Source organism: Macaca thibetana, chromosome 2 (assembly GCF_024542745.1).
Source record: "Macaca thibetana thibetana isolate TM-01 chromosome 2, ASM2454274v1, whole genome shotgun sequence".
NCBI classification, from domain to species: domain Eukaryota; kingdom Metazoa; phylum Chordata; class Mammalia; order Primates; family Cercopithecidae; genus Macaca; species Macaca thibetana.
Window position 1 is genome coordinate 15,369,642 of NC_065579.1, and position 16,855 is coordinate 15,386,496.

At 46.0% G+C, this 16,855-nt stretch overlaps 2 protein-coding genes across 6 annotated transcripts in view; one reads left to right on the forward strand and one right to left on the reverse strand.

Moving 5' to 3' along the window:
- The window catches only part of DYNC1LI1 (dynein cytoplasmic 1 light intermediate chain 1), a 354,482-nt gene that overhangs the window by 84,803 nt on the left and 252,824 nt on the right, over positions 1-16,855 (forward strand). The gene's annotated exons all lie outside the window — the stretch shown is intronic.
- CNOT10 (CCR4-NOT transcription complex subunit 10) overlaps positions 6,966-16,855 on the reverse strand; it is a 98,830-nt gene continuing 88,940 nt past the window's right edge. For all 5 annotated transcript variants that reach the window (XM_050779381.1, XM_050779380.1, XM_050779379.1 and 2 more), the window contains 4 exons: positions 16,118-16,153; positions 15,800-15,927; positions 10,626-10,701; positions 6,966-7,223 (listed from right to left, as the gene is read on the reverse strand). In XM_050779381.1, coding sequence (XP_050635338.1) covers positions 7,069-7,223; positions 10,626-10,701; positions 15,800-15,927; positions 16,118-16,153 — 395 coding nt within the window. In that variant the 3' untranslated portion in view covers positions 6,966-7,068. The remainder of the gene's footprint in view (positions 7,224-10,625; positions 10,702-15,799; positions 15,928-16,117; positions 16,154-16,855) is intronic.

Consider the following 16,855-nt stretch of genomic DNA (forward strand, 5'->3'; position numbering starts at 1 on the left):
GCTAAACTGGCTGTGGTGGCTCATGCCTGTAATTGCAGCACTTTGGGAGTCCCAGGTGGGAGGATCACTTGAGGCCAGGAGTTTGAGACCAGCCTGGGCAACACAGTGAAACTGTCTCTATTAAAAAAAAAAAAAAAAAAAAAAAAAAAGGCTAAGTAGGAAGGGCAGAAAGAGACCTTCAGGTATCCCTGAAGCGACCCCCAGGCAGGAGCCCGAGCTGTGCTATAGGAAGTTACAGGCTGTGGTGAGGAAGAAACAGTGGGACAGGGAATCTGAGGCAAGGAGATCTGGCACCTCCTGTCATCACAAGATGAGGTCCTGGGCAAAGCAGGAAAGAACAGGATGAGAACACAGGATGCCACTAGGTGTTGAGCAACTACTATGAACCGGACACCAGGCATATCAAAAGTGAAGGACTGGGTGCAGTGGCTTGCACTTGTAGTCCCAGCTACTAGGGAGACTGAGGTGGAAGGATCATTTGAACCCAAGAGTTTGAGGCCAGCCTGGACAACAGAGTGAGACTCCGTCTCAGGAAAAAAAGTGAAGGAGGTGGTAATTTACCTCAAGGAGTTCCCCTCCATTCTCCACTGTCCAGCCCCAGCGCTACTGTCACATAATGTCAGTGGTTCAGGAAAGTCTTTGCTTTGATATCACTTTTACACGATGCAGTGAAAATTATGGTGTTCCCTTTCAAACATTTGGGAGTTCAAGGCACATTCAGCAATAGTACAATGGCCACACCCTTAAACATCATTCTAATCCTATGAATTAGTATCCCCATTTTACAAATGAAGAAACTCAGGCACAAAGAAGCAAAGCAACTTGTTTCATATCAAATTTGTTCCAGTGAGAGAACCAAGATTTGAAGCTAAACAGTCTGGCTAGAAGGTCCATGATGTCATCAGTCACTTTTCTCCAGGTGGCTTCCAAGAACAGGAAGGAATGAGAGAGCCTCAGAGGTAGCACTGAGATGAAGGAAGTACAGAGGGAGACTGGGCTGAGCGGACCCTTTCGGTAACAAGAGGGGTAAGTGAACTCACCTGTAGTAAGTGTCCGCTAGGCACATTTTGCATTCATCACCTCATTTTAATCCTCACACTAGGCCCTGGAGAAAAGCGTTTTAGAAACTGGTCAAAACACCTCAAGAGAGATGAAGTCATTTGCTCAGAGTCACTTAGATTGAGTAAGGGCAGAGCTGTCAGAAAACTAGTCAGAAAAGGGACTATGAGAGGTGGCACTCTGATACAAAAGAGGAGGCGGAGGGTGGATAGTATCCACATGCAGGCAGATGGCAGTGCATCGGATAAGGCCACACAAGGTTGCCGGCCTATGTTCCAGTCAAGGGCATGGCTTTAACAGAGCTCTGAAGGAGGCCAAATTATGGGTTAAGGGCCAGAGGGCGCAAGAGAAGACGAAAGCTGTTCTGAGGGTTCATGCCACGTGGTTTTGGAGACACTTGCAACAACATCCTCCTGGGTCCATGAAGAAATTCATGAGGTAGATTTTGTCCCATATTGTAGATGATACAGCTGAATGAGTGGTAGAGCTTGAATTGAGCTAATGGCTCTCAGAATTCAAAACCCCAGCAAAGGCCAGGCACGGTGGCTCATGTCTGTAATCCCGGCACTTTGGGAGGCTGAGGCAGGTGGATCGCTTGAGCTCAGGAGTCTGAGATCAGCCTGGGCAACTTGGTGAAAACCTGCTTCTACAAAAAATATAAAACTTAGTTGGGCATGGTGGCTCTTGCCTGTAGTCCCAGCTACTCAGGAAGCTGAGGTGGGAGGATCACTTGAGCCCAGGAAGTCCAGGCTGCAGTGAGCCTTGATGGAGCCACTGCACCATTTGCCTGGGTAACAAAGCAAAACCATATAACAACAACAACAACAAAACCCAAAATCTAAAACGCAAACACCAGCAAGTTAGTTGCCATATTTTGAGACTGATGCCTATGGTTCTCATACTTGTTAAATTCCTGAAAACCATACACCATAGAAGAAATTGTATGTACTAGGGAAGATACAAAGGCGGAAGAAACTGGAAATAGCCAGGAAAAACTCTAAAAAGTTACATTTAAAGCTTTTTTTTTTCTTTTCCAGATGGAGTCTCGCTCTGTCACCCAGGCTGGAGTGCAGTGGTGCAATCTCAGCTCACTGCTAGCTCCGCCTCCCGGGTTCACGCTATTCTCCTGCCTCAGCCTCCCGAGTAGCTGGGACTACAGGCACCCGCCACCACGCCCGGCTAATTTTTTGTAGTTTTAGTAGAGACGGGGTTTCACCGCGTTAGCCAGCATGGTCTTGATCTCTTGACCTCGTGATCTGCCCGCCTCAGCCTCCGAGAGTGCTGGGATCCACCGCGCCTGGCCTTTTTTTTTTTTTTTTGAGACAAGTCTTGCCCTGTTGCCCAGGCCAGAGTGTAGTGGCATGATCCTGGCTCACTGGAACCTACACCTACCAGGTTCAAGTGATTCTCCTGTCTCAGCCTCCCAAGTAGCTGGGATTACAGGCACCCGCCACCACGCCCATTTACTTTTTATATTTTAGTAGAGACGGGGATTTTGCCATGTTAGCCAGGATGGTCTTGAACTCCTGACCTCAAATGATCCACCCGCCTCGGCCTCCCAAAGTGCTGGGATTATAGGTGTAAACCACCGAACCTGGCCAAAAGCCTTTTTGTACAGATAACGTTGTTACTGGAAAGGATCTAGATTCCAAGAGAATTGAGAAAGACTTCAGCGTAAGTCTGTAAAGTGAAAGCAAGTTTATTAAGAAAGTAAAGGAATAAAGAATGGCTACTACACAGCAACCCTCGGGGCTGCTGGTTGCCCATTTTTATGGTTATTTCTTGATGATGTGCTAAACCAAGGGTGGATTATTCATGCTTCCCCTTTTTAGACCATATAACTTCGCAATGTTGCCATGGCATTTGTAAACTGTCATGGTGCTGGTGGGAGTGTAGCAGTAAGGACGTCACTCTCATCACCATCTTGGTTTTGGTGGGTCTTAGCTGGCTTCTTTACTGCAACCTGTGTTATCAGCAAGGTCTTTATGACCTGTATCTTGTGCCGACCTCCTATCTCATCCTGTGACTTAGAATGCCTTAACCACCTGGGAATGCAGCCCAGTAGCTTTCAGCCTTATTTTACCCAGCTCCCATTTAAGATGGAGTTGCTGTGGTGGTTCACACCCCTCTGACAGGGCTACCTCAGTTAGCAGAGGTGGCTTTAACAAATTGTGGCACAAAAAATAGGTGAGAAGCCTTCCTGGCTATGGGGACCAGTATGAGTCCAGACACAGAGGTGACGAGCTTATATTTAATTTGCTGGGCTCTGCTGACAGTAGGCAGTAGAAGGAAAAGCTGAGCTGCTGGAACATTAATCTGAAAACACTGAATTGGCCTCCCTTAGGATGTGCAGGGCTGTGCCAGCAACTGCAGCAGACACGGTAATCACATCTTTGCCAGGCTTCCCTGCAGCTTAGGATGGCTCCATGACATGATGTGACAAGAGATGTTAAGCTGAAGGCTGCTGGGGGTTTCTAAGAAAGTTTTGTTCCAGATAGTCTCCCATCAAGATTAGCTAGTTTTTGCCCTATTTTTCTTGCCTTCAATGCTGATGTGATACTGGAACATCTTGTGACTATGGAAACAAATGCCCAAATGCTGAGGACAGTGGCATGGAAAAACAGAGCTGAGTCCTGGATGGCATCACGGGACACTAGAACCCAGGCCAGCAGCTGCCTTCGTATCCCCTTTTCCAGTGAGAGAAAAAGAATCTTTGTTTAAATTTATAGGGCTTTTCCCACTTCATACTACCAAGACTATGTGAGTTCCTAGCAATTTATGAAGTCTGTGGACTCACTCTCCAGAAAATCCCCAGGCTAAGCAATTCTGCTCATTTGAGTGGGTCTCACAGTGCTACTGTCGGTCTGGAGTATGGGAAATCAGAGACGGCAGACTTAAACCAACAACAGTGCAGGTTATAGGTCCTATGGGCCTACTTGGAAGGGGCTTCGAGAGGCCCAAGGAAGCTAGGCTATCTCTGCTTTCTATGTCCACCTGTAAAGATCTACTCTGTGTAAAACACAACTGCAATGTGGCACTTGATCAATGGAGCCCCTAAATACATCCATCCCTGTTTAAGAAAAGAAGGATATTCTCCCCTTCTTTGAGTCTGTTGGTAATGCCTATCTCAATCACAAATACTCGGTTCTAGTATATATCATTACCTGAGTTCTGTTTCTTATCAGCAACAGAATAATTCAGATACACTAGGCTCAGTGGCTCACGCCTGTAATCCCAGCACTTTGGGAGGCTGAGGTGGGCAGACCACCTGAGGTTGGGAGTTCGAGAACAGCCTGACCAACATGGAGAAACCCCCGTCTCTACTAAAAATACAAAATTAGCCAGGCATGGTGGCGCATGCCTGTAATCCCAGCTACTCTGGAGGCTGAGGCAGGAGAATCGCTTGAATCTGGGAGGCAGAGGTTGCGGTGAGCCGAGATTGCGCCATTGCGCTCCAGCTTGGACAACAAGAGCAAAACTCCATCTCAAAAAAAAAAAAAAAAAAAAAAAAAAAAAAGGCCAGGTGCAGTGGCTCACGCCTGTAATCCCAGCACTTTGGGAGGCTGAAGTGGGTGGATCACGAGGTCAGGAGTTCCAGACCAGCCTGACCAACATGGTGAAACCCAAACCCAGTCTCCACTAAAAATACAAAAATTAGCCAGGCATGGTGGCAGACACCTGAAATCCCAGCCACTCAGGAGGCTGAGGCAGGAGAATCACTTGAACCCGGGAGGCAGAGGCTGCAGTGAGCCGAGATCAGCCACTGCATTCCACCGTGGGAGACAGAGTGAGACTCCGTCTAAAAAAAAAAAAAAAAAAAGAAAAGAAAAGAATAATTCAGATAAAGTTTCAGATAAATCAGTGCTTCTCCACACACTTGTCTCTCTAGTTCTGAAACTCAGGTAACATGTAGATTCAGCTAGTGTGTCTCTGAACTAGGGAAGTGAAGGGTTGTGATGTTAAGGGATACTCCTAAATGGCAAGCTTTGATGAATCTACCAAACACCATCTTAACTAGGGGGACACCCAATTTATTAAAGGAAATCTACATTGTCTTTTTTTGTTTGTTTGTTTGAGATAGGGTCTCACTCTATCAATCAGGCTGGAGTGCAGTGGTGCCAACATAGCTCACTACAGCCTTGAATTCCTAGGCTCAAACAATCCTCCCACCTCAGCCTCCAGAATAGCTAGGACTACTGGCATGGGCCACAATGTCTGGCTTTTAAAAATGTTTTAGAGGGCTGGGCGCGGTGGCTCACGCCTGTAATCCCAACACTTTGGGAGGCCGAGGCGTGCGTATCACAAGGTAAGGAGATGGAGACCACAGTGAAATCCCGTCTCTACTAAAAATACAAAAAATTAGCCAGGCATGGTGGTGGGCCCTTATAGTCCCAGCTACTCAGAAGGCTGAAGCAGGAGAATGGCATGAACCCAGGAGGCAGAGCTTGTAGTGAGCCGAGATTGAGCCACTGCACTCCAGCCTGGGCGACAGAGCAAGACTCTGTCTCAAAAAAAAAAAAAAAAAAAAAAAAAAAAAAAAAATTAAAATTTTAGAGACAGAGTCTTGCTATGTTGCCCAGGCTGGTCTTGAACTCCTCAAGTGATCCTCCCGCCTTGGTCTCCCAAAACACTGGGATTATAGATGTGAGCCCCTGTACCCACTTGTACTGTTCTTTTCTCCCTACTCAATGTTAGTATATATCCATCCTATTGACAAGTTTTTCACTGTCAATCCCATAACACACAACTGTCTATTGGGAAAAAGCTATTAAATTCTTGTTTGCATTTGCAAAAGGGTTAGTAATGAACCTTGAACTGCCTGCTAACAGACTCTAGAACCTAGGAGAGTGAACAAGGCCAGTACACTGAACCCTGTTGTATTTGCACTTTTTAAGCAAATGATTCCTAACAGATCAGTTGTGTCTTTTTTTGAGACTGTCTTGTTCTGTTGCCCAGGCTGGAGTGCAGTGGTGTAATCTCAGCTCACTGCAACCTCCACCTCCCAGGTTCAAGTGATTTTCCTGCCTCAGCCTCCTGAGTAGCTGGGACTACAGGCATGTGCCACCACACCTGGCTAATTTTTGTATTTTTAGTAGAGATGGGGTTTCACCATGTTGGCCAGGCTGGTCTCGAACTCCTGAGCTCAAGGAATCTGCTTGCCTCAGCCTCCCAAAGTGCTGGGATTATAGGGATGAGCCACTGTGCCTGGCCCAGTTGTGTCTTCTTAACCAAATTTCTCAACACATTTTCTCGTCTTTTCAGTCATCACACTAGACATAAAACACATCAACTCTCTTTCCCTCCCCTTTACTCCCAGGTCAGCTTCTGAATTGGCTATTTATCTACTGTTGATATTCTTCTTTGTCAATTTTAAACATTAACACAAAACCTCAGATGCTAAAATAATCTAAGAGTCAAGAAAAGACTTCTGATAAAATTATGTTTTAATTGCCTATGGCATATATTACATAATGTCTCAAAATTAATAGTCTGGCTGAAATTAAGAAAAACAGCAGGCCGGGCGCGGTGGCTCAAGCCTGTAATCCCAGCACTTTGGGAGGCCGAGACGGGTGGATCACAAGGTCAGGAGATTGAGACCATCCTGGCGAACACGGTGAAACCCCGTCTCTACTAAAAAGTACAAAAAAACTAGCTGGGCGAGGTGGCGGGCGCCTGTAGTCCCAGCTACGCGGGAGGCTGAGGCAGGAGAATGGCGTAAACCCGGGAGGCGGAGCTTGCAGTGAGCTGAGATCTGGCCACTGCACTCCAGCCTGGGCAACAGAGTGAGATTCCGTCTCAAAACAAAACAAAAAAAAAACAAAAGAAAAACAGCTGATGATGACTTAGTAAATCCTTAATTTTAAGTAAGCTTTTGGCAAAAAGTCAGGGGTAGAACCGTCTCAAAATTAACAGCCTTCACCATCTTTTATTCATTCTGCTGTGATACAAGTAAAATGGCCAGTAAATACTCCCCTGGGTCTCAGGTAACAGTTTTCCAAAAGCGAAGTATCACTTTCTCTGCACAGTGGTGAAAGCCGGCATCTGGATGGGCTGGATCGGGTGGACAGGCTGAAACACTGGCTTCTTTCTCACTTCAGAGTGTGTTTTCACTGCAGGGAGCAGCTGATTCCTTTTGATGATCTGTAAGGCCAGCTGAGTATTACCTATAAAAACACTTCCCGTTAAAAAAGCAAGCAACAATACTACCACACACAAAGCAAGCCATGAGAATCCTGCTAGGGAGGTAAAAGATGATCTAGAAGAGCCGTCATCTGCAGCCTTGGCTGTACACTGGAATCCCATAAAGCCTCCATCCTATCCCCAGAAATTCCAATTTAAGTGATGTAGGGCATGGCCCGGGCAATGGAACTTTTTTTTTTTTGAGACGGAGTCTCCCTCTGTCCCCAGGCTGGAGTGTAGGGGCACCATCTAGGTTCACTGCAGCCTCCGCCTCCCGGGTTCACGCCATTCTCCTGCCTCAGCCTCCCGAGTAGCTGGGACTACAGGCGCCCGCCACCACGCCCAGCTAATTTTTTGTATTTTTAGTAGAAACGGGGTTTCACCATGTTAGCCAGGATGGTCTCGATCTCCTGATCTCGTGATCTGCCCGCCTTGAACTCCCAAAGTGCTGGGATTACAGGCGTGAGCCACCGCGCCCGGCCAGGCAATGGAATTTTTAAAAGTTTCCCAGTGATTCTAAGGTACAGCCCAGATAGAGAACTTGTTATAGGTGGGCTGTATAAAAGAAACGATCAGCTCGGAGGGTTGGTTCACATCTGTAACCCTAGCACTTTGGGAGGCCGAGGTGGGCAGATCGTCTGGGCTCAGGAGTTTGAGACCAGGTTGGGTAACATGGTGAAACCCTGTCTCTAGAAAAAATACAAAAATTAGCTGGGCGTGGTGGTGTATGTCTGTAGTCCCAGCTATGTGGGGGGCTGAGGCAGGAGGGCTGCTTGAACCTGGGAGGTCAAGGCTGCAGTGAGCTGAGATCACGCCACTACATTCCAGCCTGGGTGACAAACTGAGACCCTATCTCAAAACAAAAAACAATGAAACAATCTAGGGCAATGCACTAACCCTAATCACATCTTTAAGGAGGCTAAGTCTGGCTGGGTGCCAGGCACTTAAGACCCCTTCTTCAGCTATTAAAAAAAAAGGGGAGCCTTGTAAGAGTTCCCATGGTCAACAAGGAGTTATGCCTTTGAACACTGGGTTTTCTTTGAGACAGAGTCTTGTTCTGCGGCCCAGGCTGGAGTGCAGTGGGGTGATTATGGCTCACTGCAACCTCCATCTCCGAGGTTCAAGCGATTCTCCTGCCTCAGCTTCCAGAGTAGCTGGGATTACAGGCATGAGCTACTGTGCCCAGCCTTTTTTTATTTTTTATTTTTTAAAAAAGAGACAGGGTCTCACTATGTTGCCCAGGCTGGAGTGCAGTGACTGTTCATAGGAGCAATACTGCACACTATAGCCTTGAACTCTTGGCCTTAAGCAATCTTCCTGCCTCAGCCTCCAGAGTAGCTAGGACTCCACGCCTGGCTGTGACTTCATTTCTGTCCCTTTTTTGTTTTTTGAGACAGAGTCTTGCTCTGTCGTCCAGGCTGGAGTGTGGTGGCACGATCTCCCTCCGCCTCCAGGATTCAAGCAATTCTCCTGCCTTAGCCTCCTGAGTAGCTGGAACTACAACTGTGTGCCAACACGCCCAGCTAATTTTGTGTATTTTTAGTAGAGACAGAGAAAATAACATTTATTTTCACCATGTTAGCCAGGATGGTCTCGATCTCCTGACCTCGTGATCCGCCCGCCTCGGCCTCCCAAGTGTTGGGATTACAGGCGTGAGTGAGCCACTGCACCCGGCCTATTTCTGTCCCTTCTAATCTCTCTCATTCATGTCTCTTTTCTACTTCATGCCATCTCATATCTAGAGCCGACAGCCTTTCTTCTAGTGAGATACATCTTGCAGATCGTATATGCCCTAGAGGCATGACCTGAATTTATGTTTGAATAAATAATTCTCAGCAAGAACTGGCTTACTGTAAAACTTGTTAATATATGTGTTCAAAATACTATGGTGTACAACTCAAAGCAACTACAGTCTAACTCATGTTCTCAATTAGTCATTTAGCTGCCTATGAGAAAGGTTAATAGGGATTAATTATAATTAAGTGTCAGAAGTTATGATTCTGTATTTTCTCAGATAAAAGGAGATAAGCTTAACTTGTAAGGAGTATTTGTAGGATACCAAAAACTCCCCAACTATATCTATCAGTCAATCTATCTATCTAGATATAGATATTTTTTATTATTACTATTTGAGACAGGGTCTCACTCTGTCGCCCAGACTGGAGTGCAGTGGCGTGTCTCGGCTCACCGCAACCTCCCACCTCCCAGGCTCAAGCGATTCTCCTGCTTTAGCCTCCTGAATACCTGGGATTACAGGCGTGCACTAGCACGCCTGGCTAATTTTTGTATTTTTAGTAGAGATGGGGTTTCACCATGTTGGCTAGGCCAGTTTCAAACTCCTGACCTCAAATGATCCACCTGCGTCGGCCTCCCAATGCTGGGATTACAGGTATGAACCACTGCGCCCGGCCCATTATTATTTGTTTAGACAAGGTCTCATTTTGGCATGATCTCAGCTCACTGCAGCCTCAACCTCCAGGGCTCAAGTGATCCTCCTATCTCAGCCTTCCGAGTAGCTGGAACTACAGGTGCACATCACCACACTCAGCTAATTTTTGTATTTTTTGTAGAGATGGGGTTTTGCCATGTTGCCCAAGTTGGTCTTAAACTCCTGGACTCTGGTGATCAGCCCACCTCAGCCTCCCAAAGTGCTGGTATTATAGGCATGCACCACTGCGCCCAGCTCCTAACTATATTTTTATGTAGAAGAATTTGATGGGTCATCCGCTCTGGCTCACTCCTGTAATCCCAGGATTAAATTACTAAAAATACAAAAATTAACCAGGCACGGTGGCGGGCACCTGGCACCTGTAATCCCAGCTACTTGAGAGGCTGAGTCAGGAGAATCTCTTGAACCTTGAACCCGGGAGGCGGAGGTTGCAGTGAGCTGAGATAGTGCCACTGCACTCTAGCCTGGGTGACACAGCATGACTCCATCTCAAAAAAAAAACAAAACAAAACAGAATTTGATGGGTCATATCTTCAAGGAAGGCAGTTTTGAATCTGAAGAGAAAAAACAGACATTAAAAATCCCAGCCTTGGCTGGGCATGGTGGCTTATGCTTGTCATCCCAGCTACTAGGGAGGGTAAGATGGGAGGATTGCTTGAGCCCATGAGTTTGAGAGCAGCCTGGGCAACAAAGCGAGACCACATCTCTACAAAAAATTAAAAAAAATTAGTTGGGCTCAGTGGTGTGCACCTGTAGTCCCAGTTACCTAGGAGGCTGAGGTGGGAAGGCTGCTTGAGCCCAGGAGTTTGGAGGCTGCAGTAAGCTCTGATGGTACCACTGCACTCCAGCCTGGGCAACACAGTGAGACCCTGTCCCCCAACCAAAAAATGTCGGGCTCGTTGAAGGGATACAGTCCTAAACAGAGAGAATTACTCACCATTCTGCAGCTCAAGGTAGACTGCCAGCAAGATGGCCTCAGGGGGCACCTCTTTAGGATGGATCATTGAAGCCGCCTTTGCTCAAAACAGAAAGATGCCCATGAAAAACCAACAGCTTAAGATACACACTCCAAGTACATCTGCCAACCAACAAGGTAACAAATTTATTCAAGCTCATTCCCTCGTGACTTCCTAGGGACTACCTGTTGTTTTGCTGTGATGAGCCTCAGCTCCTTTTGTCTTAAAACCTACCAATTAAGCTAGACATGTAATACTCTGGGTTTTGAGATGTGTGACTGGACACCCTGATACTACAATCAACCATGCAAGTCTGCTGGTGGCTTTCACAACAGACACACACAGTTGCATTTACATAAAAATCTGCAGGCCCATTTGTTTTCCTAAGTAACACCTCAGTATTATAAACTGTAAGTTGTCAATGTCAGGAATAACAATTCAAACGTAAATAGTAATACAGAAAAAATGTACCACATAGCATGTTTGGTGTCCCCATTCTTAAGGACTGAAACACAGTACAATTTAGTCCAATAAAATAATTTACTAGTTTAGGCACCATGCTGCCCTTAGATCTGAGAAAGAGCCGCAGCATCGGCCAGCAGTTTCTCTCTGATCCAGTCCTGAGAAAAGAAGCCTGAACTGCTCTGGACAAAAGTGCTGAAATTACAGGTTTATTTCTTCAGTCTGGGCCTCTTTGGGTTATAGCCAAAATATTCCTCACCTTATTATCAACTTGTATTTCCCCATCTAGTTTTAGTTGCTCATTGCTTCCAGACAGCTCTGCCTCTTCTCTTAATCTAATCAGATAATGGACTTCTACAAATACTTACTGACCAGAGGTGGGTATGGAGATAAGTCAGGGACTTCCCCTGATAATAAACAACCATGCAAATAACTAACAGTAATCCAAACAAAGTTACATAAATACCAGGGAGAAAGGCAGTGAATGTGCTGTGAATATGGAAAGAAAAGAAGTTTCTTTCAAATAGAGCTTTGGGGTAATGGAGGCCTGCTTTAGTCCTTGCAGGGTAGATATCTCATAGGCAGAAAATGGGGAGAAATGGTACTGAAGGTCTAAGTAGAAGCTTGAATGTGGGAGATGTTGGGGAGAACCAGAAACGTGTACTAGGTTGGTTTCTGGCAGCATCAGGAGAAATCCCAGACTAGTGGGGCATCTTGCCCAGAGCACGTGCTTCTAAAAAGTTCCTCATGAATGAGGTGGGGGAGCTTTTATTCCTCTCGCCACATCACTGAGGTATAACAACTCTTTTCAGAAAATGAAATTTTATACATCTAAGCCTAGCTTTCTAGGTAAGCTGTATAGGCAAGATTGTCTTTACACCATTTTGTGGATTTTTTTTTTGAGACGGAGTTTTGCTCTTGTTGCCCAGGCTGGACTGCAACTGCACGGTCTCGGCTCATTGCAACCTCTGCCTCCTGGGTTCAAGCTATTCTCCTGCCTCAGTCTCCTAAGTAGCTGGGATTACAGGCTCCTGCCACCATGCCCGGCTAATTTTTTGTATTTTTAGTAGAGATGGGGTTTCACCATGTTGTCCAGGCTGGTCTTGAACTCCTCACCTCAGATGATCCACCCGCCTTGGCCTCCCAAAGTGCTGGGATTACAGACATGAGCCACTGTGCCAGGCCCATTTTGTGGATACTAAAATCTCTATTTTCCATCCAAGTGGCTAGTAACACATTTTATTTACTATTTTTTTGCAATGACTAGTCTGAAGCTTTTTTTAAAATACAAGAATTCAAGACAACATCTTTATGATACTTAATGGCATTTTGCTTACTGGCTGTTCAGAATGGTTAGCAGTGGGCAGGCAACCTTGGAAACATCTACTTGGAGCCCTTTCCAACTCTTCATTACTGTTCTTCCCTCCCAGGCAGGGTGGGCCTCCCAATTAACAAAGTTCCAGCCATTGGATTAACCTAAAAACCAAGGGACCAAAACAAGACCCCCTTCAGACCCCGAACCAGGCCTGACCCCATCTGTCTCTCCCAGCGTGGCAGCAGCCATGGCCACCTGCTGTATGAGAACCTGAGCTGGACTGTACACACTGTAACTTTAGATCAAAAGCTCTGTTTGCTGCAGTGATTGGGGTCTGGGGGCACTTTGAGAGGGGCTGTTAAACATCCTAGCCTTGCTACTGGGAAGACTGAAACATTGTAACTCTTACTGGTTTAACTCATACACTCAATGCCTAGATAGTATCAAACATGTTACCCTGGACAGTCTGTGACTTAACTTGTCTGATTTGGGATCAGACATGCTGACCAGATGCCATTAAGTTGACTAAATAGAATTTGTAGTTATTTTCCACATGGTAAAGCATCATCACTTCTAGGCACAACAAGGTTGCTTACATAAGCAGGAACCTATGTGAAAGTCACATAGGCTTTTTTTTTTTTTTTTGAGATGGAGTTTCGCTCTTGTTGCCCAGGATGGAGTGCAATGGCACGATCTCGGCTCACTGCAACCTCCGCCTCCTGGGTTCAAGCAATTCCCCTGCCTCAGCCTCCCAAGTAGCTGAGCTTACAACCATGAGCCACCACACTCAGCTAATTTTTGCATTTTTAGTAGAGACAGGGTTTCTCCATGTTGGTCAGGCTGGTCTCAAACTCCCGACCTCAGGTGATCTGCCCGCCTCAGCCTCCTAAAGTGCTGGGATTCCAGGCGTGAGTCACCGCGTCCGGCTGAAAGCCACCCTATCTCCTGAGAAGAGGTTTAATTTCAACTTGAGTTGCTGTGGCAAGCATGTGGGGATGTGGGCCTTCTCAAGTGCTGCTGGAGAATGGACCATTTGATACAAACTTTCTAGATCAGAAGTCTTAAAATCCTGCATACCCTCTGAATTGCGTGGCAATTCCCTTTTTAGGAAGGTGTCTCCTAACTGCAAAGGTCTACAAACAAGGGCAAGGTTGTAGCATGTCTGCTTATTTGCAGTCTTATTCCCATGGGTTAGCTCAGAAGTAAGTACTCAACAGATATTTGCTGGATGAATGTCCTTTTGAGGAATTATTTCTAATTTTGTGAGATTCCTCTGGGGCTGCCAATGGTGATACCTAGTCCCCTACGACAGGTATGGCTCCATGCCCATGACTGGTCCAGGGATTGGCAGGTGACCTAAAGAGATCCGATCAAAATCTTCCTTGAAGCTTCATGATGCACCATTTCAGCGGTAGAATTCAGAGGTTTATTTTAGTTATGTATTGCTGGCAGCTTTCTTTTTTTTCTTTCTTTTTTTTTTGAGATGGAGTCTCGCTCTGTCGCCCAGGCTGGAGTGCAGTGGCACAATCTTGGCTCACTGCAAGCTCTGCCTCCCGGGTTCACGCCATTCTCCTGCCTCAGTCTCCCAGGTTGCTGGGACTACAGGTGTCTGCCACCACGCCCGGCTAATTTTTTGTATTTTTAGTAGAGACAGGGTTTCACCGTGTTAACCAGGATGGTCTCGATCTCCTGACTTCAGGATCTGCCTGCGTTGGCCTCCCAAAGTGCAGGGATTACAGGCGTGAGCCACCACGCCCGGCCTTGCCAGCAGCTTTCTTTAGTATGTATGGAGTTTCTCTAGTATTGGCTTTCTGAAAGGTGGATTTATAATTCACTTTTTTTTTTTTTTTTTTGAGACAGAGTCACACTCTGTTGCCCAGGCTGGAGTGCAGTGGCACGATCTTGGCTCACTGCAAGCTCCGCCTCCTGGGTTCACGCTATTCTTCTGCCTCAGCCTCCCGAGTAGCTGGGACTACAGGCACATGCCACCACGCCTGGCTAATTTTTTTGTATTGTTAGTAGAGACGGGGTTTCACCGTATTAGCCAGGATGGTCTCGATCTCCTGACCTCAGGATCTGCCCGCCTTGGCCTCCCGAAGTGTTGGGATTACAGGTGTGAGCCACTGCGCCCAGTCTATAATTCACTTTTTGAAAAAAAGATTTACACAATTTAAAATTTAAAAGCATAAGAGTATACACTGAAAAGTCTCCCGTTCTACTGCTCCAGCCATGTAGTATTCATCCTGCCACCCCTACAACTAATATTCACAGTTTCTTGGTGTGTCCTTTCAGAGATCTTTTATGCATGTATACAGGGTTGTACAGAAACTGTTTCACACCTTGCTGTTTTCATTTAGTATGTCTTGGACATCTTTCAATTTAGTACCCAGAGTTTATAGCTGCATTGTCTTCAACTGTACAGATGCACTATTATTTATATAAGTGATCTGTTAGACAGTTTTCCATCTTTTGGAATTTTAATAATTAAAACTGTTAAGTTACTCCTTCGTTTTTTTTTTTTTTTTTTTTTGGGACAGGGTCTCCCTCCAGTTGCCCCGGCTGGAATGCAGTGGCATGATCTTTGCTCACTGCAGCCTTGACCTCCCAGGCACAGGTGATCCTCCTACCTCTGTCTCCTAAGTATCTGGGACTACAGGAATGCACTACCATGCCTGGCTAATTTTTGGTATTTTTAGTAGAGCTATGGTCTCATTATGTTGCCCAGGCTGGTCTCAAACTGCTGGACTCAAGTGATCTGCCTGTCTCAGCCTCCCAGAGTGTGGGTGAGCCACTGTGCCTGGCCCCAAGTTGCTTTTTATTCTGTTGATTTGAAATTTAAACATTCTTTTTTTTTTTGAGACAGAGTCTCGCTCTGTTGCCCAGGTTGGAGTGGCGCGATCTTGGCTCACTGCAACCTCCGCCTCCCGGATTCAAATGATTCTCCTGCCTCAGCTTCCTTAGTAATTGGGACTACAGGCACGTGTCACCAACCTGGCTAATTTTTGTATTTTTTAGTAGAGATGGGGTTTCACCATATTGGCCAGGCTGGTCTCAAACTTCTGACCTCATGATTTGCCCACCTCGGCCTCCCAAAATGCTGGGAGGCATGAGCCACCGTGCCCGGCAAAAAAAAAAAAAAAAAAAAAAAAAAAAAATTAAGTAAAATCATCAAGAAAAACTCTTCATTAAGTGTCTAGGTTAATTTACAATGCTGATCAGTTGTTTATGTTGCAAGAATATTTTTAAATCTGGGAAAGTGATATTCCAATGTTTAACAAACTGACCAGATGCCTCAAACAAAATAACAAAAAAAATATATAAACCTCAAACTTGTGTTGGCTGCTTTACAAGGTTCAGTTCCTCCCAGTCTGGACTCACCTGGTGGAGACACTTTCGGGCTTTGTCATATTCGCTCCTCAGGCAGTAAGCACTGCCAAGGTTGAACAGCATCACAGTCCTGGCAGAGTTGACGGAACTGGGGTAGCACTGAGGGGCCCGCTTCCCAGCTGAGGAAAAAGAGTGTAGACACTGGTGTAGAGGCTGTGCAAACAACAAAGGAGCAACCCCACCTATTGCCTTGAGGAGCCACTCAGCACAGCAGTATTCCTCAGGCAGAAAAACGAACATAGAAGATTTAGAGTCTAATTTTTGGAATGCAGGCCACGCTACTTAAGTATCACAAAACTTCTTACTTACAGGATTCCATTGCTTCATTTTCACCTTTGTCTGATCCTACAAAAACATGAAAATAAATCTGAGGGGCAGAACAACAGAGCATATTTTCTTTTTTTTTTCCTCAGGCTCAGAAGGCAAAGGGCATATTTTCTTTCCTTTTCTTTTTTTTTTTTTTTTTTGAGACGCAGCCTCGCTCTGTTGCCCAGGCTGGAGTGCGGTGGCACGATATCGGCTCACTGCAACCTCCACCTCCTGGGTTCAAGCGATTCTCCTGCCTCAGCCTCCTGAATAGCTAGGATTACAGGCATGCGCCACCACGCCTGGCTAATTTTTGTATTTTTAGTGGAGACGGGGTTTCACCATGTTTGTCAGGCTGGTTTGTTTGTTTTTTTTTTGGAGATGGAGTTTTGCTGTTGTTGCCGCCCCAGGCCGGAGTGCAATGGTGCGACTCACTGCAACCTCCGCCTCTTGAGTTCAAGTGATTCTCTGGCCTCAGCCTCCTGAGTAGCTGGGATTACAGGGGCATACCACCATGCCTGGCTAATTTTGTATTTTTAATAGAGACAGGGTTTCACCATGTTGGTCAGGCTGGTCTTAAACTCCTGACCTCAGGTGATCCACCCACCACGGCCTCCAAAAGTGCTGGGATTACAGGCGTGAGCCACTGTGCCCAGCCGAGAGCATATTTTCTAAAAACCTAACTTTCTTTATGAAATGGAAATTTAATATAAAGCAATTTATTTACTTTTCACGTAGTGG